This window comes from Pavona decussata, unplaced genomic scaffold, assembly GCF_977016875.1.
Source record: "Pavona decussata unplaced genomic scaffold, jaPavDecu1.1 SCAFFOLD_330, whole genome shotgun sequence".
In the NCBI taxonomy this organism is placed as follows: Eukaryota; Metazoa; Cnidaria; class Anthozoa; order Scleractinia; family Agariciidae; genus Pavona; species Pavona decussata.
In genome coordinates, this window is record NW_028145718.1 from 1,457,222 (window position 1) to 1,481,909 (window position 24,688).

The 24,688-nt window shown below is 36.8% G+C and overlaps 1 protein-coding gene and 1 pseudogene across 2 annotated transcripts; one reads left to right on the top strand and one right to left on the bottom strand.

The window, feature by feature from the left end:
- Positions 1-751: 751 nt before the first annotated feature.
- On the bottom strand, positions 752-23,208 carry LOC146453516 (astacin-like). Of its 2 annotated transcripts, none has more exons than XM_085096669.1 (10): positions 23,066-23,208; positions 22,281-22,378; positions 20,162-20,347; positions 11,409-11,532; positions 9,698-9,789; positions 8,473-8,556; positions 5,247-5,386; positions 4,221-4,290; positions 2,045-2,141; positions 752-864 (listed from the first exon to the last, which is right to left on the bottom strand). In XM_085096669.1, exons 2-9 carry the CDS (start codon positions 22,345-22,347, stop codon positions 2,053-2,055), a joined length of 852 nt encoding a protein of 283 aa, XP_084952795.1. In that variant the 5' UTR covers positions 22,348-22,378; positions 23,066-23,208; the 3' UTR covers positions 752-864; positions 2,045-2,052. The 2 variants fall into 2 exon arrangements, with proteins under 2 accessions (XP_084952795.1, XP_084952796.1); XM_085096670.1 differs by having other exon boundaries at positions 5,247-5,381; positions 8,468-8,556; positions 22,281-22,380; positions 23,066-23,159.
- On the top strand, positions 20,791-21,840 carry LOC146453517 (uncharacterized; annotated as a pseudogene).
- Positions 23,209-24,688: the final 1,480 nt, after the last annotated feature.

Genomic DNA, 24,688 nt, shown 5'->3' on the forward strand with positions numbered 1-24,688 from the left:
GATTGCCAGTAAAGAGGATACTGTAAAAGAAGGCTCGATTCAGCTGGTTGAAAAATGTGGAGATTATATTGTTGCTGCCACAAGGTGATGTAACCTGACAAACTAATATCAAAGGGTATATCGGCAGAGAAACAGCACCTGTGTAACGGAAGGAAAGTCTTAACTGGAGAGAAAACTATATTATTACGTTCATTTTAGTTATGTAATAATAATAATAATAATAATAGTAATAACAATAATAATAATAATAAAAATAAAAATGTAATGGAATGATAACTTTATTATTTACAAGAATAAAATCTACTAGATACAGTTACTACTACATATGTAGTTACTACTACATACAATAATAATAATAATAATAATAATAATAATAATAATAATAATAATAATAATAATAATAATAATTATATTGCACCCTTATTTATAAGACCAATCTCCATTCACACCAAGGCTTTAACACGTTTAAGAGCTGTTTAGTTAACGGTTTAAAATTGTTTCCTTCATGTTGTCGACTTCCGATTTAGCACAAATGAAACCATAAGTTAAAGTTTACTAGAATCCTATGTCAAAGCCAATTGTTTAGTTGGTGTGAACGGGGCTTAAGTCTAAAATTGACAGGGGGGTGGATCTGGCGGCGAGATGTGAAAAACGGCATTGGAAAATGACATAATTTAGAGTCAGGGTATTGAGAACCGGGCGAAGCAGCCCTCCCGAAAGATTCTAAGGGATTAAACTCGTCCAAACAATATGGAGGATTTAAAGCAGTACGTTTATTCATTCATTCATTCATTTATTTTAAGACTACAAAAACAGTTTAACTGCATCACGCTTGCTACTGATCCTTCTTAAAGCTGCACATGGCTAAAACAAAAGAAAAAATAGACATGATTACTATTGTTACAGAATGCTTTTAGAGTACCAAAAAAAAAAAAAAAAGAAGAGGAAGAAGAAAAAAAAGCCGTAAGATTCAAATACGTAAGATCTGTATTAATCCAACTCGGTGCCTGTTTCAGTATCTAAAATGCCTAAATGCTAAAATACGTCCTAGAGACGGCGAGGCGAGGGCTAATTTTACTCTCTTAAGTCTGAAATGTCGCGGCTATGGGCTAAAACGAGTCCTAGATTAACTAATTGGGCTCTGTGGGACTGAAACAGACCTTTTAAGTTCACGTCAGCATTGCAAATGATAACATAACATAACATAACATAACATAACATAACATAACATAACATAACATAACATAACATAACATAACATAACATAACATAACATAACATAACATAACGTTACGTAACGTAACGTAACGTAACGTAACGTAGCATACCAAACCATACCATACCATTCCAAGCCATAACACAACAGTACACTACCCTACACATCACAAGCCAGCATAAATTAACGGCATTAATTCTAAAGTACGACAATACTTGAGGGTCGAGTGTGGACTAAAAAAAATAGAATTTAAGAAACATTTTCATAAGATTTAAAATCTGGAATGTTCTTAGGCAGCGTCTGAAGAAATGGGACAAAAACTAATGAAATTCCCCGATGTCTGAAATGATCGTCATATTGTGACGTAACATGGTTATCAGATTTGTGCTGATGCCAGATTCATGAAGGCCTCCTAAGTTTAACAAACGATACTTAAGATAAGAACGATGTATTATTCAATAAATGACACAGGCATACCAGGAAAAAAGGAAATCCGAGTGCTCCTATCAGGAGTCAAATCAAAGACCTTCCGATTACTAGTTCGGATGCTCTACCACTGAGCTACAGGAGACTCGCAGGGGCAAAGGCCATTAAACTAGGTTCATGAGACAAACGTCTTGCATACTGCTAGGATGGGAATATCAATGAGTGGCACATGCGCAATGGAATAAATGTGAAGAATATTTTAAGCCTGGTGAATAAACGAGAACGCTACTTTTAAGTAAAAAAATTATTTTGACTTAAAAGAGCTTCGTGAATCTGGCCTCTGGTGGCATGAACAACGATTTCCTTGGACACAGACCGGCACTGAATAAGTAAGTAGACTACCTGTTTTTTCAGCACCGATTGCATGTTCTCTTGCACCAGTAAAGCACCCAGGAACTACACCGGTACTTTGGACAGCTGAAGAAAAAGTCTCTGCATGCTATAAAAAAGATCATTGACTGGTTTTAGACATTTTTCAATGAGAGAAAATTGTTTTCGGTCCAGACATTTTTACTGTAAGGCACGTTTTAAGCTCCTCGTCCCTTTGCAAATATTTACACGAACGGTCAGTAAAAATAGCACTGATAATGTAGATTGTGGGTACTTTTCAGAGAGGTTGGCATAGAAAGTTCTGAAATACATCTTCAGGGTTTTCATTAACCTAAAATACAACTACGACTGCGGCTACTCGAAAAAAATTTTAGGAACATTTTTTTTCATAAGAAAGTTGAGGCTAAGAACATTATACGGGCTGAGAGTCAGTCAAAAACATTTTTAGTTGATCAAATGTTTTTAAAATGAACAGTGTAAATACGGATTACGTAAAAGTTCTTGTACCCAGCACTAGAGTACATGTAAGGCGCACAACAGAGCATGCCACAAGCAACATGACGCCTCATTACGGCACATACGTGTAGATTTATTGAAATACTGTACTATAACAGGTTAATTTCAAAGAACATTTTAAGAATTTTTGTGGGCTTAAGGTTTTTTTTTTAAATGTTTTTTTCCTTCATTGAAGTACCACACATTACTTACAACACTAACACTGCTTACAATACTAACATTACTTACAAAACTAAATTTCTAACAATGCGTAACACTATTTACAATATAGTAACATTACTACAATACTAAAATACTAACTATAAATACAACACTTATGTTAGCTATGCTAGTTATTTTTATAATACATATCATTTTTATTTATTAACCTAGTTTTCTACAGTTTGTCACTAAGGGAGAAAAAACGAGAGCACTATACCGTTATAAAGTATCTAAAGCGTACAGTCTATATTTTTTCCATTTAAGTTTGTGACTGGACTCGTTCTTATTTGACCTCGTTATTTGCCATTCTAATCGATAAACGTAGTTGATCTTATTGGTGAATATTCTAAAAGAAGGATGGGTACCTTTTTGGCGACAATCATAGATATATTGCTTAGCTAAAATTACAAGATGATTTAATAAAAGAAAATCGTCCTTTCTCTGCCAGATTCCCAAAAGAATATCAGTATTAGAAAGTTCCTCTAAGTCTATATTTATTTTTTTGCACCAACAAATAAAGTCCAGCCAGAAACTCGTAGCATAGGAGCACGTAATGAATAATGTGGGCTTAAGGTGCCAAAAAAATAATAATAAATAAAAATAACAATAATGAGAACGTTCATCCTCAGCCCCCAAATTGGACGTTAATTTAATATTGTAACTATTATTATTATTATTATTATTATTATTATTATTATTACTTTTTTGTAATTTAGGTTAGCATCTTAAGTTGGTATGGTTAGTATTGTAAGTAAAGTTTAGTTTTCTATAGATAATAATAAAAAAAAAAAAAGGACGTTCTTGTAAAAAAGAGTTTACTCCACTTTCATTTAAAATAGTATGTATTGTTATTCAAAGTGTATTTGGTCATATCAGTCCCAATATATATTTGAACGATTGTTCAAATTACTCCCACTTCAGGATGAAAATAACATTTACAAATTTAGTTTGATAAATCAGTGCATTAGCGATAACTATGACTGTGCGAGCTACATAAGGCAGTTGATAGCTTGAAACACAGACCTCTTCAACAGGACTTGCTGTCATGGATACTATAACTTGGTGTTTCAGCGTTACAAGAGGGAATCGGAAGCTTTGGAATAACACCCTTAATGACACCAATGCTTGTTCAGTTTAACACATCTCTATTTCTTTTGTGCATTCTAAACGGACAGAGGGCAAAGGCCCACTGTATGCTATCAGTTGTGTTACTGACCATCTTAAAATGAAGTTGCAACTCACTAATTACCAATCGCAATTACTTAATTACTACAAATTTCTTATGAACCAGATACGCTAGTATGAGTTCCTAACATAAGTATGTCTGCGTCCTTTGGATTGGTCACAAGTAGAAATCTATTAACGCAAAGAGCCACTCGTAAGAGCAAGAGCCTCTAGCAGTATCCAAGCAGAGTGAGTCTGTTCGGTGGCTACTGTCAGTGAGAAATTAAATACATTATTGTAATCTCACCACATGAGTACAGTTCATTCATCTGATAGCTGTCAAAGTAACTGGGACCTGTCCTCTGACCAATCGTCACCTGTGAAAACCAAGGTATGTTAATCGTCATCCTCTTTAAAGAAGGCGCCTCCTTAATCTTTTGCTACTGCGCAAGCGTTTTGCGTATCTTAGGGTTTTTTTTAAATGTTTTGTTGTTTTAGGGAGAGGTCCAAGTTTTTATGAAGAATAACAGCCACCTGACAGCAGGTTTTCGCTTAGCTCCCTTCAGGTTCCTCAGGCTTCCCCACATGAGCCCAAAAAGCATCTGCATTGGAAGCTAATGATACTAGAGAGATTTAGCATCGTAAAACGCGAACCGTAAAAATGACCACGTGACCACGATTTTCCGCCATTTTTCGCGTTTGTCGGTTGCCGTTTCTACGTGAAAACAGGCTATTTCGCGTTTGCCGTCTACGTGAGAACTACGTAAGTATTTCTTCCTTTTTTCTTATACATATATATGAATAGTTAATTGTAGAAAACAAGTACCCCAATAATCTTTTCCGGCAAGTCATACTAGGGCAAATTAAGTTTCATGTTTCAAAACCCTTCATAACTCACTCCTTAGCGCACTTTTCTTCATGAACTCACCAGAGCGAGTCGCAAAACAGCTTCATCGAAACTCGCAAAATTAGCTAAAGTCAAAAGGTTCGCGCTATTTTATCTGAAACGTGAAACGGCAAGGTGACATTTGCCCTCATTAGTTAAACTATACACATGTCAGCCCGATTTACAAAAATATAGATGTTTTGAATGAGGCCGACTTCAGTGCGCGGCGTGACACCAACAGAAAAAGGAATCAGCCGACAAATCTGTCACATGTTAATTGGCTCATGCCATTGCACCTGCTAATCGAGCCCGATAAATCGATACGTGTAAGTAAGACTTAAATAAACATTTTCAAGGAAATATTTGCATATATTTAGCTGTTCTTTTGTTTTTTTTACTAAACTAGCTACCTCGTTTGATTGTTACTGAATTAGCAGTTACACCTACCCCAGCCTTCTTGGGCACAATAGTTGGTTTGTTATTCCAGCTGAAAGCGTGGCTCCCATAATGCATCACACTCCCGTAGTCATAGGGAGCCCCAAGAGAGTTTATGCGGGAGGTGTGTTTTTTAAAATTATGTTCCTGTCCTGCATTTCAAGACAAAGAAAGAAAGAAAGAAAAAATCAATCAATCAATCAATCAATCAATCAATCAATCAATCAATCAACCAACCAACCAACCAACCAACCAACCAACCAACCAACCAACCAACCAACAAATCAAGCAAGCAAGGAAGCAAGCAAGCAAGCAATCAATCAATCAATCAATCAATCAATCAATCAATCAATCAATCAATCAATCAATCAATCAATCAATCAATCAATCAATCAATCTGTTTAATGTGGTCAGTACACTTAGCTAAAACAGTTAGTTTACAGGTACGCCACGGAAAAAAAAAAAAGAAATTATAAAAGCCTTTTGAAGGCATATAAATTTGAATAAATTAAGGTTACGAACTAGCTAATATTAAAATATAAGAATTTAACAATGTTGTAACCAAGTAAAATGTACAAAAAATGCGACCATTAAAAGCAGTAAACGTCAGTCAAGGATAGATCCTACATCGCATTCAGAGTCCCAAGAGATCTAATGTTTTTAAATTGTTTTTAAAAGTGGCGTATGTTTGTATCTTTCGAGACTCGTCCGGTATAGCGTTCCACAATTTCGATGCAGCGAATCTCCTTGAAAGGGACATCACTTATCGATTGAACGTGTATAGAAATGTCATTTGAGTACCTTTCCAAATGTTCTTTTCAGGCTGTTACTTTATTTAATTTTCGAGAAGGGAGGGGCAGGGGGGGGGGGGTGGTGAGATGACACGCAGATTTGACCACTTGTTACGTGATCCCTAAGGTTTTACCAAGGCTCTGTCATTCCTCCATTTTAAGGGGTAAATATTCAGTTCTATTACCGTTAATCAAAAGGAAAGGGTCACACGTTTTTAGACCTCAGTTTGGTGAAAATGGTCCAACAATGCGTTAGCTTAGTTGTAAAACAATTGTAGAACAGCGAACAACATTCTTGAAAGATCTTTTCTGGGGCATTAATTTGATACGATAATACAAGGACGTGAAAAAGTTAGCCTTACACTCCGATCTAGTTCATTTAATGGCCAGAGACACTGATGAGACTTCTATTACACTTGAGGGGTAATTTAAAACAGCACTGAAACGATATTTTTAAATTTCTTTTTAGTCATACATGTTTCGCATTTTTGAAGTGAAAACAAAACCCGTTGACACTTCCCCTTTAATCTGCTTCCACACGGTTGAGATGAGCGCAAACGTCCGAAAAATTGTTTCTGATACCGCGTAAGATAATTATTGCAAGCAGGAACACAAGAAAAAGGAACCTTTCCATTAGGGTTATGTCTGTTATCTGATATTTCACAAGTCTGAACCGGCATGAGGACGCGAGCACATAAAAGAACTGATCAGCACTGCATGTGCGAATGTTGCCTTGTGCTTTTGCTCTGAAACATACATGGATACTTTATTTTACCACACAAATGAAATAAATATACAATATAAAATAACAAGATAAGAAAAGTGGCGAGGGGACCGAAAAGAAACTATAGAGAGCTTATAAGAGATTAGGCCCTCTCAAACAACGAGCTTAGAGAGTTGATTACAACAATTGAAACAAAAGATGGCATAGAGTCACTTCATTATTTATAGCTGCTCATTAGTTTACTCTTAAGTATTTTCTTAAAAGAAGAAATGGATGTAGAGTTGATGACTCCGTTGTCAAGCGAGTTAAAAAAAATGTGTCTTTGGAAAATAAAGGACTGAAAACTTCTTTATCTTTATTCGACAATAAGGTAAATGGTAGGCACGGGAATTTCTAGTATTGAAAGAGTGGAACTGATTGTTTTGGGAGACGTTATTATAAAACCTTGGCGGCAAGAATGAATTTTTTCAAGAATATATGAATGGGCCTGATTGAAGCAAATGGATATCATTAAATTTTAGTATACCAAGTTCCTTAAAAATTGGATCTGTATGAGCATGGAATTGTGGAATTTATAATTCTGATATTTTGCTTTTGCAGAATAACAGGTGAATCAAGCTTCCTAAAACAATATAAACAAGAACCACCCATACCACTCTCGAAACGAAAGCCTGAGGTCATTGACATAATAAAAATCCGTGATTTTCACCTTTTTAGTGTTAAGAAATCATTTATAAACTGCAATGTTAAGGTAGATTAATATTATTCCGCATGAATAAATATAATATGTAAAATGTTTACTTTTTTAACCTTTTTTTTTTATCAATTCGATAATCCAAGATGGGAGGCAATTTGTCATCAATGCTAGATGGCGCTTAGCAGTACCATGACCCATAATATTAACCTTATCATGTAGAGAATAGGCTCTCTTTTCATTAAACTGGTAAAATTGAATTCGAACTTTTCCCGCAAATATGGTCTTACACAGAATAAAACCAAGGCTGGTCGGGGGCTTTAAAGGGGCAATATCACCTATTTTAAGTGTCCTTTGAATAGCCAGAAAATATATTTGTATCGGTGGATCGTTAAAATAATGGTTCAGTTTAGTTAACAATATCCCTAGTAGTGAACTGAAACTAGCATAAATTATCTTTGGCTGCGGATGGTTAGGATGCAAATGGGTGAAACTTGAAAAAAATTGGTGAACTTTTTCAACCTCTATCTGTGTATTTTGGAGAAATCAATAAAAAAAACTTATGTTATATTCTTGCTCAGTGAAACCACGTACTATTTTGGCTTATTTTATTTCCTGTGTTCTAAGAGCAGTTTTCGTGTAAGAGAGGAGGTTTTAGTCAAATATTCGCGCAGTTTGCACCAAAGTACAGCCAAATCTCCGTGACATTGCCCCTTTAAACTACAAACCATGTGTAAATCTTTAAACGCAAGTTGTTTGTGCGTCCAAGGATATCTAAAACGGTTAACAGGGTTTGTTTGTCTGAATGGTGGCATAACAAAACAGGAAAGATCCTTAGACGCACTCACGCAAGTATAGTTGATTACTAACGCAATTCAGCGCCTTTTTAGGTTGCAATGCGAGTAATTATTAATAAATTACTACAAGAGTCTATCTTACATTACTTTTAAAAATGAGATCAGGCATCGCCTGGTTCAAGTTCTTTAGTCTGTACACATGCCGCAAATAAGTGTAGTACATGAACCTTACCAGATTCGATGTTGTATCTGTTTATAGTGACGTATTGATCTCTATCAGGTCGGGACTGTTCGTGGTAAAATCCAAGGGCGTGAGCTGGTGTTAAAAAGAGAAAGTCATAATGTCTTAGCCTTTTGAATCCTAAAAATGCCGCAACACGGAAAGAAATATTATCGAACTTTACTTTCTAGCAATTAATCTCATGAAAAGAAAATTCGTCACTTCAAAGTTTCTATTCTCCAAGGTCTTAGACTATGCTATCCTTTTGAAATTTAAAGCGAACCAAAAAATCCATCAAAGTACGGCGTCACCTTCCACGACTCTATTAATTTTCTCGGTAGTCTAGACCAAAGCTCACCTTGGACATAAATAACCACGAAATAGCTCTCTTTCATTAAGAATACTGCAATTTAAAATTTTGCATGTGCCAATTGACCAGTCGGAGAGGTCTATGAAGGGACAGGGCAGTTGTTTCGTCATTATTACTGTCCCACTTAGCGAGCTCTTGTCAAGTCTACAGAGAATAAAGCGAATGGAGGGATCTACGGAACATGCCTACAGTTCACATGGCCAATTTGGTGGTTTGTTTGGTGATCAGAGGTTTGTGGAAATATAGTAGAGTCATGGACCTTGAAACGGCGAAACTTTGGAGTAAGAATGTTCATACCATAGCATTTCAGGTTAGGATGTGTATCGTTGTTGTTATTTAGTTACTTTCGACGTGAAAAGAACGCACTCCTAATACGGATGTCCCATTCATTCTTTATATGGCTCATTTAAAAAAAAAAGTGCTGTTTCAATTTCAACTGCTCTAACCTTGGGATAAAAATCCCGGAACCCTAGGGCATACGTGTGTAGAATTTAACCCTATCCTTTGGGCTTCATGGACAATAATGTCATTATCGAAGAAATTTGTATTAGTCCATAAAAGTGGTTTTAATTTGAGGGCCTTAAACCAAAACCAAGTAATTAATCCGGCCAATCACGAGAGATGTAAACAGTGCATTGAACCAATCAGAACTCGAAGCGGGAAAAAGCGTGCGAACAAGTCATGATTGAGTTTGATTTTGTTTCTCATTGGTTTAGAAACTGGCGTGAGTTTTGCTATCCAATACCATGCGAAGTAAACAATACCAAAGCGATTGGCAAATTAGTTTAGACAGTCAATTGACAGCGCTCCAGCCAAAAAGGTGCATTGTTTAGTGTGAGATTGAAAAAAATGATATGCTCTACGTACCGATCTCGTGTGCCACAATGCCTGCAGTCCAGCAGCCTGAGCTCAAGCTTATATCCTGTTTTCCACCTTGACACCCGATATAGGACCAACACCTTGAAGAGATCAGTAATTATTAAAAGAAAGCTAGAGAGAGGAGTTTTGAATTGAGTGGAATGTCGAAAAAAAAAACAAAGCATATAATGTAACCAATGAGACACAACATGTAACCCGTGACAAGCGCGGGAAAACGAGTGCGAGCGAGTCACGAATGCTTTTGGTTTTACATCTTACTGGTTGAGAAAGTGCTGCCAATATTGCAAACCAATCAGAAAGCGTAGTAAAGCAAAACAGAAACAAACGCGAAATTATTTTCAACACTCCATTGGTCGAAATTATTCTAAAAGATCCTAATGTTAATAGCTAGCCGCGCTCGTGGAAACCAATTGCCCGGGATCAGTCGAAGAAAACGGGAACGCAATTAAGCCGCATTCGGCCTTTGCCAGCGGGGGAAAATGAGATTGGACAATCTCAATGGCCCAATCGCTCTAAACCTAAATTATACCAATATTTAGTACGAAATAAAAAAATAGGCATAAACCCCATTTACACGAGCAAAAAGATCGGCACGGCGCCCCAAAATTTCGGTACGGTGCCACCAACTCTTTTGGCACGGCACCCCCGATTTTAAAGTGCTACTATGATCAAATTTTTACCTCTTGAATTTTAAGGTTAATCACATAGAATTCTAGGAAAGATTAAAAACGCCGTTTACCGTTTCTAAATATCTGCATTGGTTCCGGAGATATTCACGTTTGAAAATTGTGAAAAATATGTAAATGAGAGAACTGATGACGTCACAAACTCAACCGAATTTTGGTCAAATATTATAAATAGAGCTATCTCAGTCAATTTACAGCAGAGATCATTGAAACCTGGCAGGCTAATAGTTCTAAAGGCAATACACCTACGGCTATAAAAATTCGGTTCCTATGGGAACTCACTCTTTTCCAGTCCCCTCCAACCTGATTTCAATATTTTAATGATTTTCAGATGGAAAAACAATTAACAAGGCCACGAACTCGACCTAACATATTTATAAAGCTTGCTGGATCATGCAGATGAGGCACCATTGGCAAATATCAAAACAGAATGCCAAAGGTGGCCAGCAAGGCCAGTATCAGGGAGGACTGGAACCCAGTATGTTGCCATGGTAACAAAACTGATAAGCTCACATTATGGAGCGCACCTAGACCAATGTCACTGCAAAAATCAAGCATGTTTGATACAAATTGGCTGAGATATCTTTTTTTTATAATATTTGACCAAAACTCGGTTGAGTTTGTGACGTCATCACTTGGCTAATTTGCATATTTTAAAAACTTGAATACCTCTGGAACAAACACAGATATTTGAAAATAGTAAACATTATTCTTCTTCACGTACAGACTACTTGCTTATGTTTTCAAATGGCTCAGATTAGAAAGACACGAATTTCGTCATAGTAGCACTTTAAACGTGTAAACATAGCGTGCCCAAAAATAATACGGCACCGGTGCCCGAAATTTTAGGGGTGCCGAGACCACCTCGCGAGGTGGTCTTGGCACCCCTTAAAAAGTTGGTGGCACCGTACCGAAATTTTGGGGTGCCGTGCCGATCTTTTTGCTCGTGTTAATGGGGCTATAATTTGTCAGTGAAAATTTTCAAGCCAAATTCATGTAGTCTAAAAACTTACCCATTTCCCTTCATGAAATAAACATAGTTTGCTTCCGTTGTTCTTCTCCTAAAAGTGATGCAAGTCTTTTGGCTCCATAGCCTCATGCCGGAGTAGATGGCATTCGTTGCAGACCAATCGGAAGCTTAAGTGAAATAAGAGCAACGTCAGGGATGAGAATGATGTATTATTCAGTGAATGACTCAGCCAAACTCGGAAAGAAAAAATCTCTATTACTGATCATGAGCTACAGGAGACTCGCAGGACCTAATGCCATTAAACAAGGTTCATGGGACAAACATCCTACATACTGCTAGGATTGGAAAGTCAATGTGTGGCATATGCGCAATGAAATAAATGATGGAATATTTTAAGCCTGTTAAATGAGAATGATGTATTATTCTGTGAATGACACAGCCAAACTCGGCAACACCGGCAGCCATCTTGGATTTCATTCAGACTGGGAAGACTGGGTACCATTTTGGTCAGCAGATATGCCACTGCAGGCTCGGAGAAAGACCGTTTTATGTTAGACTTTAGGCGGGAGACTAGGCGGGAATCGTCGCAGGATTATGTACAGGACACATTCCCTCTGGATTTTACCTCTGTTAAGCTAAAATATGATGTCTTCAAGCAGCAAAATGAGGATAACTACTTTTTAGAAAGAGGTTAGCTTCCATATCAATATTTTTAAAGAAAGACTGCATGAAAATGTGTGATTTTATAGATTAAATAATCTAAAAAAAGAGCAAGGTTGATTTCACGGTGAGAAAGAAAGAAAGATAGATAGATAGATAGATAGATAGATAGATAGATTGATCGTCCACGCGAAATACTGCATGCATGTACATGTACAGACAACAAATTAATCAACACGCAAACACCCCTGTTTATTTTCGTTTTTACGGAGTTATTTGTAGCCGAATTAATATCATGCCTTGTTATAAGCTGATGAAGACTTAAACGATCTGATCAGGATTTTATTGAAGTTGAATGGAGTGTATACTTTTGTAGCACCACGAGATATAATTAAGGCCAAATTCCCTTATTTTTAATAATCAGAAACCAACATGATTGTTACGGGTAAGAAACTCACTGCAACATGTCAAAAAACTTAAAGCTAGCCCTTATGCTTTACTGTATATGTATTAAATCACTCAGAAGAACTGACTCAAAGCGCACAATTTTCTATTTTACTGCAGATTGTCAACTCAATATTGTTTGTCAAGGCTGAGACTCAAGAGTACAGCTTAAGACTAGAGACAAGGCACCAAATCCTGCTCAATAAGCTAAGTCATTTATGGCCGTTGGATTCTATTTTAACTGATTTACTTTTGTTATGAATCAAGACTTTTGCTTCTGCTCAGGAAAGATTACCAAAGTAATTTAAATTTTGTAACTTACATAATGGAGTATTGAACATCATTTAATATATATCCATATATATAGATGAAAACAGCAAGCAAATTAAAGGGTAAAATAAATCCTTTTGATCTAATCAAATAATTTTCTTATTATGTTGCAAAAATAATTCATATGAACTAAGAAGTATATCTCACTTAAATTTTCAGCACTGTAATTTTTGCAAATCACTGCATTACATGTACAGTTTTCTTTTTTGTTTGAAATATTAATTTCTATTATTGTTATTTTCTGTTAGAAATTTATAGCTGTTAGCATATTATTAAATAAAGTATTGATGTAAAAATGAATTCAATGTGTGAGGTGATGGCATTAAATTACACAATAAAGATGTATAAAAATATACATCAATACTATGTCCACACCAAAGCATCAAATAATATATTTTTATATTATGCAACTTAAACGTTTTTAATGAGCAGCAATGAAAACAAGCTATAAGAGATAGTGTGATGGTTTACGCACATGTTGCAGCACATGTGTGTTTGTTTACTGCACATATCCCTGCCAACTGGTTTTCTACGTACTGTACAAATAACTAACTATACAAATATACTGGGGAATAATTTTGTACTCATTTCATGCATTATTTGTACAATACTAAGTGCATGCAGTTGGATAACAAATTAGGATGTTATTTATTGGCAGCATACTGATATAGTGGGGAGGGGGCAGCGGGAGTCTATTTTTCTGTATCCTGTTAAATTTTTTGCTACAAATGGCATATCCCTTTTAGTTTATACTGTACCAAATTTCTTGCTTGATATCCCGGATTCTCTTCTCTTAATATCCCTGATCCCTGTATTGTAATTTTATCCCAAAATAAAGCCGTATCCTTATGTTTGCTTCTCATGACCAAATATCCTGTATCCCGATAACCTTTAATGAGGCCACATTTATGTACTGTAGATGTGCTTCTTCTATATATACATGTATATGCATTGTTAAATTTTTATAACAAAGGAGAAAATTGATTTTAATGAAAGTACTGTGTAGTGTATTTCTACAGACAATACAGTATACAGCTATTTCAATTAACGTTGTCGGATCAAAGCTTAAAGCTTGAAGACATCTTCAAAGAGGCTTCCACCTCATCCATTTGATATCCTAACATTTCTTTCATCCAAATGGCTCGCCGTCGTACATCTTCACTGGACGGACGAGGCAAAACTGATTTTGATGAGCTTATTCATGAAAAAACCCACAGAATCTAGAGGTCTTGTCTTTTAGCTTTAAACTTTGATCCGACAACATTAATTGAAATAGCTAGCTGTATGCATGAGTACAAATGTGTGAAATACATGTAATATTTCAAATTTAATTCATGTACATGTGAATTATGGGTGTTGTAATGTTCCTAATTTTATATTTAGATATATAGCTACTTACAATAAAGCTAGCTATAACAAATGTGTTGTTATACAAACTTTCACATGGTTTGTGAAGCAATGTGGTGATCTGAAATATAGTTTAAATAGTGTGTGAAATGCACGTGAAAGATGGTGCTTTTGCTATGATGCAAGAATTCCACATGGTTTTTAAGAGCGGTTGTCAGTAACTTTCGAGAATCCGGCGACAGAAGCGAAAATTCGAATTTTTTTTTATTTGCCCCAGAAGACCCTTTCGGTGAACTATTTTCAAAAATAATGTTCAAAAGTTCCAGCGAATTTTTATTTTGGCAAAAATTGGGAAAGTTCGAAATCGGCCAAAACGCGACCGATGGCCCGATTGAAATTATGCAAATTACTACATTTTTAAAACTCTCGTTCAAGACAAGGTAGCGTTTTCTCGAGTTGACACTTTCACAATCGTTTTTTCATCCCTTGTACTTGCTTCTAAACTATATTTTATCTCGACCTGAACATTCTTTCATTTAAAGTTGCCCACGTAAAGAATACAATGTTTGCTATTCCTTAGATAGAGTGATTTTTGCCATATTTCAGATGACCATATCATCAAGGGTATACAAATATACTGGTAATGACATCACTTTTTTGAACGGGCAATTGTTCTTATTTATCATGTTAAAATATTTAGTTTGGCCCGCGAAAAGCGAGCGCGCTAGGTCGAGATGTGTGGAATGCACTTTGACACAATTCGCCATTTCAGTACTTCATGTTCCTCCTGTTACTTTGCACTTATCAATACACTTCACGGAAGCTTTTAGATAAAAGCCAAGGTCTCTGTGTTCATTTCATGCTTTTATACACGTAAATAACTAGCTTCAAACTTGAGTGCTCCCCATATTAGCATTAGGTTATCAAATGATTCCTTTCAGGTAAAATTTTTTTCGAGTTTATATTGGGCCCTTCAAGCGAGATGAAAGAGCCGTTCGCAGGGAAATAACTTGAAATCAGTGAAATTAATACCCTGTCTCTCATATCATGCTACACTTCCAAACTACCGTTACTATTAAGCTAGAAAGTGTAAATGCTCCCTTTTTACGTGACCCAAAACAGAATTTGCCTAAAATATTACGAATAAAGTCCACCACAAGAAAAAACTGAAAAAATCGCGCACCGACGTAAATGTAAACATCAGCCGTTTCTCGACTTGCTACATGGATGAAACGCGTCCGTTATTTTACCTCTGTATACATTTATGATCAGAAAGTAGAAACAAAAAATCTTCTCTATGCCCATCTGTATAAATGCACTCGCCAATCAGGCTTTGATTTTCTGTATGTTTGTCGAAAATACTGAAGAATAGTGCAACTTAATAATTTGTTACTGACTACTTGACTCATTCAATCACAACCGGATACATGTAACACGACTGGAAACTAGATATAAAGAAATGCTGTTACTTGTCTGCAATCGTTACTCACATTATATCTGGCGATATCACATCCCCGAGGCAAGGCTGAAAATTGTCTCAAAATCCGCATATTAGAGATTCAAAGTTTTGAACAACGCAACAACTTTCATTGCGTGACAAGTGAAATGTAATACACAAGCGCGCGAAAAGCACCGGAATAAACAATGTCAAAATTCGCCCTTGTGATGACAGTGCGAAAATGATTTTTGAAATTACAAGAAGAAATTGAGGCAAGTCAAGGTCTGCAAGGTATATTTGATTGCCGGATTGAAACGAAAATCATGTTTCCTCCTCTCCCCCCATCCCCCCCCCCCTCCTGGGGATTGTACCGAATTGTCATCATCAACAACAACAACAACAACAACAACAACCTTTATTTTCCTCAAAATAAAGCCGAAATTAACTGAAATGAAAGTAAACAAATCAAGAGCTTTCGAAACGTCAATGCAGTATTTCAATACTATCCTCAAACAAAAAGTTTGGAGGAGAGTGAAGTTTTTCTTTTTTCGCCATGGCACCTCTCCGTGCGGATCAAGCTCAAAAAATGCGCAAGATTTGTAATGTGTTACGCTTAATCAATGCAAAAAGGACGTTCGCTCGCACCTATAAAGGCACAAAAGATCGGGCCTATAAAGAAATTCAGGACGAAATAGTGTTGTTGCTAGGGCAGGTAAAGTGTTTTCATTTGAGAGAAACTGAGAGCATGAAAGAACATTTTATTTCATTCTCTGACTTTCCCTATTTTTTTAAACAGAAATCCACTGCTATGCATTACTTGACTTTATTCCAGGAATTATGATTTACGATTGAAACTTTCCGTTCGTCTTTATACACCACCGAGAGAAGTTAGGCCTTCGTGTGAACTGGAACAGTCAGAAACCTTTAACGACGAAGGGAGACCGAGGAATGAACAGCAAAGAATCGCTGTCATTGTCAATGCATGTACTGTGGGTTAACCCAATCCAAGTGGAACTCGTAATTAAGTTATATCTTCAACCATGCCATATAAAAACCACTATAAATTGAACAATCACTGGACTATGGTACACAGGTTCAAAAGATACTCTCACTGGCCTTGTAAAAGGCTGTTCGTATGGTGGATACTCTGGAGCACGCTAGGAGGATTTAACAATGATAACGTCAGACTTACACAGTGACGGCCTGTAAGAGATAACACCGTTTTTTAGACCGAACACGAAAATCTGAGAAATAACTGTCGTGCCCCTCATCCTTTGACACTAGTGCGCGCTAGAAAATAAATTAAGGTTAAACTCTTATCTTAAAATTTGATCAGCCCTTCCGTAAGCAATAATGCAGAATAATGTTGTGTATTTCCAGTTAACATTTTATCGCCATCATTGACTCATCTCAAACAGACATTAAAGCTAGGTTTAACAAGTTAACCTAAAAAGAAGTTTTTTTTCGTTCCATTCCGTGATGGTGAACGTCCTTATTACATTGATTTTAAAACCGTATAACACATTGCAAATATTGCGCACCTTTTGAGCTTGATCCACAACTTTTGCGCGTTGATCCATGGCGAAAGACAAACTTCACTCTCCTAAATATAATAGCTTTTTGTTTGAGGATAGTATTGAAATACTGCATTGAGGTTTCAAATTAAAATTTGTTAACTTGATTTAAATTAATTTCGGTTTTACTTTTCCTGTAATGTTATTTTATTGATGAGAATCCGGCACAGACAAAACAGAGTGAATCTCAGAAGAGGAAAACTACATGATTATTGTTTCAGTCCATTAAATATACCTTGCAGACCTTGACTTGCCTCAATTTCTTCTTGTAATTTCAAAAATCATTTTCGCACTGTCATCACAAGGGCGAATCTTGACATTGTTTATTCCGGTGCTTTTCGCGCGCTTGTGTATCAGATTTCACTTGTCACGCAATGAAAGTTGTTGCGTTGTTCAAAACTTTGAATCTCTAATATGCGGATTTTGAGACAATTTTCAGCCTTGCCTCGGGGATGTGATATCGCCAGATATAATGTGAGTAACGATTGCAGACAAGTAACAGCATTTCTTTATATCTAGTTTCCAGTCGTGTTACATGTATCCGGTTGTGATTGAATGAGTCAAGTAGTCAGTAACAAATTATTATGTTGCACTATTCTTCAGTATTTTCGACAAACATACAGAAAATCAAAGCCTGATTGGCGAGTGCATTTATACAGATGGGCATAGAGAAGATTTTTTGTTTCTACTTTCTGATCATAAATGTATACAGAGGTAAAATAACGGACGCGTTTCATCCATGTAGCAAGTCGAGAAACGGCTGATGTTTACATTTACGTCGGTGCGCGATTTTTTCAGTTTTTTCTTGTGGTGGACTTTATTCGTAATATTTTAGGCAAATTCTGTTTTGGGTCACGTAAAAAGGGAGCATTTACACTTTCTAGCTTAATAGTAACGGTAGTTTGGAAGTGTAGCATGATATGAGAGACAGGGTATTAATTTCACTGATTTCAAGTTATTTCCCTGCGAACGGCTCTTTCATCTCGCTTGAAGGGCCCAATATAAACTCGAAAAAAATTTTACCTGAAAGGAATCATTTGATAACCTAATGCTAATATGGGGAGCACTCAAGTTTGAAGCTAGTTATTTACGTGTATAAAAGCATGAAATGAACACAGAGACCTTGGCTTTTATCTAAAAGCTTCCGTGAAGTGTATTGATAAGTGCAAAGTAACAGGAGGAACATGAAGTACTGAAATGGCGAATTGTGTCAAAGTGCATTCCACACATCTCGACCTAGCGCGCTCGCTTTTCGCGGGCCAAACTAAATATTTTAACATGATAAATAAGAACAATTGCCCGTTCAAAAAAGTGATTTCATTACCAGTATATTTGTATACCCTTGATGATATGGTCATCTGAAATATGGCAAAAATCACTCTATCTAAGGAATAGCAAACATTGTATTCTTTACGTGGGCAACTTTAAATGAAAGAATGTTCAGGTCGAGATAAAATATAGTTTAGAAGCAAGCACAGGGGATGTAAAAACGATTGTGAGAGTGTCAACTCGAGAAAACGCTACCTTGTCTTGAACGAGAGTTTTAAAAATGTAGTAATTTGCATAATTTCAATCGGGCCATCGGTCGCGTTTTGGCCGATTTCGAACTTTCCCAATTTTTGCCAAAATAAAAATTCGCTGGAACTTTTGAATATTATTTTTGAAAATAGTTCACTAAAAGGGTCTTTTGGGGCAAATAAAAAAAAATTCGAATTTTCGCTTCTGTCGCCGGATTCTCGAAAGTTACTGACAACCGCTCTTAATGTGGAATACTGTGTGAAATTCCATGTGAAAACAGAAACTTGTTTTGCTTTAAAAATGTGTGAATTTGTATGTGAAATTGCATAGGACAAAGCATGTGAAAAGGATAACATTCTTCACATGTTTTCACACACAATTCACATATTCTTCATATACTCTTCACATGCTGCTATTTCATATGCATGTGAAATAAGCATTTGAAACATGTGTGAAATGATGTGGAAATCATATGAAAAATGTGTGAAATTAAGCTGGTTTTCACATGGTTTTTCACATGGCTTTTCACACGAAAGCTTCTGGTAGTCAATCAGGACCGGATTTTCTTACCGCTATGATGGTTAAAAGACGTATCACGGGGAACACATTGTGAGCATATTTATGTTTTGGAAAGTAGGCCTACTTTGTTAAAAAAATAAAAGTGCAATAAAAAATTACACCCTAGCAAACAGTAGAAAACATTTTCTTTTCATATCTTTGTGCAATCGTATTTAATATTGCATTCTCAAACTCATTAATAATTCATCAAGAGGAAACAAAGAAAATCACTACCGTGACCGTGGTTTGGATATGTGATCCTAATTACCATCAAAATTTTTCCAACTTTAGCCTTGAATTTCTCCAAGAATTATTGATCATTTGAGAAGCCATATCAAACACTCGAAAGTGTGTTTCATCAGATATCCAAACACCTCGAAGTCGTTTAAAAAAACTACTTCTCAGTGTTTGGATATCTGATGAAACACTCTTCCTCGTGTTTGATATATTACATAAAGAATACCGGTCAGGACTAATTATGTGAACTACTGTTTTGTGTTACTGAAATTTCCTCAGAATGTCGTTAGGGTTTACTTTTCAAATGCTGGAGCTGCTTTTAAAAAAACTCAAAGGTAGGATCATTAAAAAAAGTCATGAGTTTTGCGAGTCAAAGTGAATCGTATGGAGTCCTTGAAATTGTCAAGTTGAACTCGCGTGCACATTGTTTAGCCTTCAGATTAACAAAATAGCATATACAAATAATGACATATATTGTAGCGGAAGAAATGACTTCAGATGAATGAAATCTTTGATGCTGTTTCTTCAAAATTTAAAACAAATGGAATCCTCTATTCACTTTTTTGTTTGTTTCCTATTTACGTATAAAACTAGCTTCATCTCGTTTGCCTCTGACTTTTTTACTACGGTACCATGTTTTCGTGTTTTCGACGTCAATGGTAATTTGGTTTTTCCCGTTCTTGTACTTACCCAGGGTGGAGTCAATAGCGTATGGTAACACTCCGTTAGGCCAAAGTAGACTGCGGGACGAAGTAGCGCCCCGGCTTATTATTCCGTCACTATCGAGATTAAGTCCAAGTTTAAGGGCCAAGCGTTGGCGAGCGGTCAAAATTATATCGCCTTCAAACAGGTCTGGTTTCGAAACTCCAGCATTTTCTAAAAAAAAAAAACGGAAAGGATACTTATTTAACAAATAAATGATTTTATGCGCCTTATCAGTGCTTCTGTTCTGTGGCTTCCGTTCGGGGGGTAGTAAGGAGATACTCTACCTAATTACCCTACATAAGGCTCGGTTAGACCATCATTTGTCCTCTTTGGCCTAGATCATCCAACAGTGAACTAAGGCACATATCCAAGGAAACTCGTCACTTCAGTTAAGTATTTTTAGAGTAAAACCAACGCAATGGTTACAAAGATCAAGGTTTTGATAATGTGTCTAACGCAAAGGCGCATAAATGTTTTACTGAGGTGGAAGTAGCTGCAAGTAGCAAGTAGCTAATAATAATAATAATAATAATAATAATAATAATAATAATAATAATAATAATAATAATAATAATAATAATAATAATAATACTAATAATAATAATAATAATAATATGGAAATGGTAAGGGAGTTCGAGGAGAGAGCTGAGTTACTGGGGCATAGTTCGTTAGTTAAAGATGCTGCAAAGTTTGCGGAGGATCTGGGCGTCAACTTACACCTTAATCACCCAGATCCTGCAGGTGCTATGAGCAACGGGAGGACCATCTCATCGTACCGTGTCAAGGAAGTATTGAAAGAATGTGTGGAAGAGAAGATGGAGAAGGAAGTACTTGGACTAGAATGGCAGGGAAAGTTGCTGACTGAGAGGTAGTCTGATTTACAGCTGTGCAAGAATGAGTGTTTCAGTTGGCTGAATAAATGGAGATCATACCCCTCGCACACTATTGCCGGTGTATTTGAACTGTACGAGCAACTATTGCCCACAAAGGTATACTCTAGTAAGACGACACACACGAGTTGTCCCGTGGATGTGAAGTGTAGGCTACGTGGTCGTGCCCAAGAAAGTGTCCCGCACATTCTGGCCGGGTGTTCTGCACTAGCTCAGAACAAGTATTTGCTCAGACATAACATGGCTTTAAAAGTCCTGTTCTACGAGCTCCTACGTGACTAAGATCTTCTTGACGACGTACCACCATGGTACTCGCCAGTGATGCCAAAGCCGGTGTACAAGTCAGAACAAGTAGAAGCGTGGTGGGATGTAGCTGTGTATGCAGATCATCAGGAGGTGCGAGCCAACCGGGTCGATGCGAGGGTTGTGAATCATGAGAGCAAGAAAGTCATGACCATAGAGATGAGTTGTCCACGGATTAGTAATCGAGAGAAAAAGAGCAAGGAGAAAACCATGAAGTATGGTCCCTTGAGGTGGGAACTGAAGGAGCAATATAAAGGATATGAGGTGCACCAGTATAACATTGTCATGGATGCGCTAGGCGGCTGGTCGAAAGAGACAGAGATTAGTGTACGATCACTGGTTGGACGGAAGACTACTCATGTCCTAGAGAAAATGCAGAAGGCGGTTTTATCGGCGACGCTGAACATAACAAGAACTTTTACAGTATTAAAATGATGTTTTATCATACCAAGATTGATAGACCAGCCATGAATAGACCAGACTTTTATACATTTTTATATAAACTATGACTTTTATATGTTTTTATATATTTTACATTTTTAGACTATGGCTTCTATATATTTTTATATATTTTATATTTTTATATATGTATATATATTATTCATTGATTTATTCACGTGCTATTTTAAGTTTCGCTTGGCTCACAGGTTACACTACGCGCCCTGTGGTGCTTTCTTATACTGTGCATACAGATAGTTTTACTGCGCATAATAATAACTTCTCACCAACGGGTGATATACAGGGAGGTCCTGCTCTAAAATATCATTAATTAAAAGAATTACCGAATTAATAAAAGCTTAAACGCTATCATTAATAGAACAGAAAAACACTTAAATATACTTAAAAATGATGTGATTGTGACTAGCTGAACTGTTTGTGCTCAGAATTATTATATTTTTATGGATCCATACCATCTGGATTTCTGTTCAAAGCACTGGCACCAATCGCCAACAGAATCAGCAATAATGGCAACTCCATTCTCACTTTCTTTACTGTTCTCTCGCTCTTACTCTAGGAAGTAAAACACATGATCGTTATTATTTTAGTGTAGACCGCATCTCTTGGCAGTGCTTGCAAAGGTAACAACTTAAGGTAAGGATTTGTACTGCAAAGCTACGCGGAATAAAGTGGCGGGAACAATACTGATACCGAATCCTACACGGTACTGTGGGCCATTCATGAATAACTGGCATATTTTACAAACGCAAAAAGTTGAAACTAGGAAAGCACTTGAAAATAAGATGAGGTGAGCACATCAGTCAAGCCACCCGCCTGCGGCTCGTAGCGTTCTTCTTTGTTCTCACCACGTTCTGACATCATCTGTGCGTTATCAGAGTCCAAACGCACGGCAAAATGGAATCTATTTGTTAAACAGATCTTAATCTCAGAAAATTTATTAACATCGAAGGATGTCGTATATCTTTCGACAGCAGCAGCGAATCAAACCAATAATGGCTCTAGCGATCGATAATTAAAAATGTTGCAAACGCGAAGGTTAATTTTTCCGTTTACTACTAGCACATCATTATGGAAACGACAATAACAATTAGAAGACAAAAATTAAAGTTGGATGGTAACTCGAACTTGGTTTGTGACTCGAACATGACTTGCACACGATCTGTACTCGTGCTAAGAATAAACTCTGGAAACAGTACAATTCTCTTGAATGAAAAGTGAAAGTAAAGATTTTACCCACCCCTTGTTGGTTGCTCCCTATTCCAGATGAATCTCACCTAATGGACATGCCTATAGAATACGTTCTCTGGATTTATACCATTTTGACAAGGAAGTAAAGCGCGGAAGTATTAGACGGGGACGTAATGCAATATCGACCGGTTGAATAATGTGTTTCCTTCAGCGGGTCACAAGTGTCAAAAAGGTTCGTTTTACAAGGTTCGTCCACAAATAGAACGTGAAATTGAGAACAATTTTCAACAATTCTCGTTAGCAAAAATGCACAATCACACTTTTGTGGTCGAATAAAATTTCTGGCTTTTTTGAGGATCTCTGTTCGATCATCATCATCATCATCATCATCATCATCATCATCATCTTCATCATCACCTTCATCATCATCATCATCATCATCATCATCATCATCATCATCATCATATCTTTATTTACCCTCGGATTTACAGAGTAGCTTAATGCAGCTAATATCTCCAAGCATTTACCCACCCAACCATGAGGGTATACACACAAAGACCAGACCATATCACCGGGAACTACGTCCCCTACTCTGTGTAGGTTCTTTAACGTCCCACAGAGTTATTTACAAACAAGGGTTGTGAGACGGGGGCTACGGTTTATCGTCCTTATCCGAGAAGACTAGAAAGTCTAACCATTTGCAGATGTCAGAGTAAAGGCAGCACTTTCTCCTCAGTTATTTTAAGACCCTGAGTGTTGGTCAGGCCGGGGTTTGAACCCACGACCTCCCGCACGGTAGTCCGGTACTCTACCAACTGAGCCAACTGGTCGGCGGTATGGAGGTGGTCGGAGAATATGGAGGTGGTCCTTCACTATTTTAAAGAAGTTTGCTGCAATGCTTGCCCCTAGGCTTCGATATATTCACTGTTCACTTTCTCATCATGGAGGTGGTTCTTCTACTGAATGCTGAATGCGGCAATGCTTGTCACAAGGTTTGACCTACGAAGAACCTTTCACTTTAGCTATAGTTCCGAAGCGCATGCGACGCACTTCCTTTATTTTCAGGAAACCAAAGGTAGTTGAAACAAAAACCTAAAACAAAAAGAAAACATTATCTGAAACAACACTGGCATTAAGGTATTAAATTTCAAGGAAAAGGAAGAGTAACATTTCCTTCCTTTAGCACTAACACTTATACGCAAGCTCAAAGCCAGACAGATTAACTATTCAATAAGCTAATGACATATAACCAAAGTAAGGAAGTAGTTTGAATCCATTGGAAGTTGTTTCCAGATTTCTTTTTAAGGAAAGAATTTGGGAGGCTAGCTCATCTTTTAAATTACATCGTTTTGTGGCAAGACAACAGCCGGGAAAACACTAATAATTATGGAGGATATGGAGGTTGTTCTTCACTATATTAGAGAGGAATGCTGCAATACTTGTCACTAGGCTTGACCCAGAATAAGCTCTTCCTTTAGCTGTGATTCGAAGGTGCACGCGTGGCACACAATCAAAAATGCTTAGCGTTTTGCACTATTGCTAAAAATAGATTCTGTCACTGTGATCCGCGCATAGATTCAGACAAACATTTTGATCCGCCAAAGGCAAAATGTATGTGCTAGGGCAGTAATAGACAAACGAAAACGCTTGCATTCTCGAGAAACATAACTAT

Coding starts and splice junctions, on each gene's coding strand:
- LOC146453516 (XM_085096669.1), bottom strand. CDS start 22,347: ATGGAGTTGCCATTATTGCTGATTCTGTTGGCGATTGGTGCCAGTGCT. Junction 11,533..20,161: donor CGCTATTGACTCCACCCTGG/GTAAGTACAAGA, acceptor ATTTCACTTAAG/CTTCCGATTGGTCTGCAACG. Junction 9,790..11,408: donor TATTTCATGAAGGGAAATGG/GTAAGTTTTTAG, acceptor GATCTCTTCAAG/GTGTTGGTCCTATATCGGGT.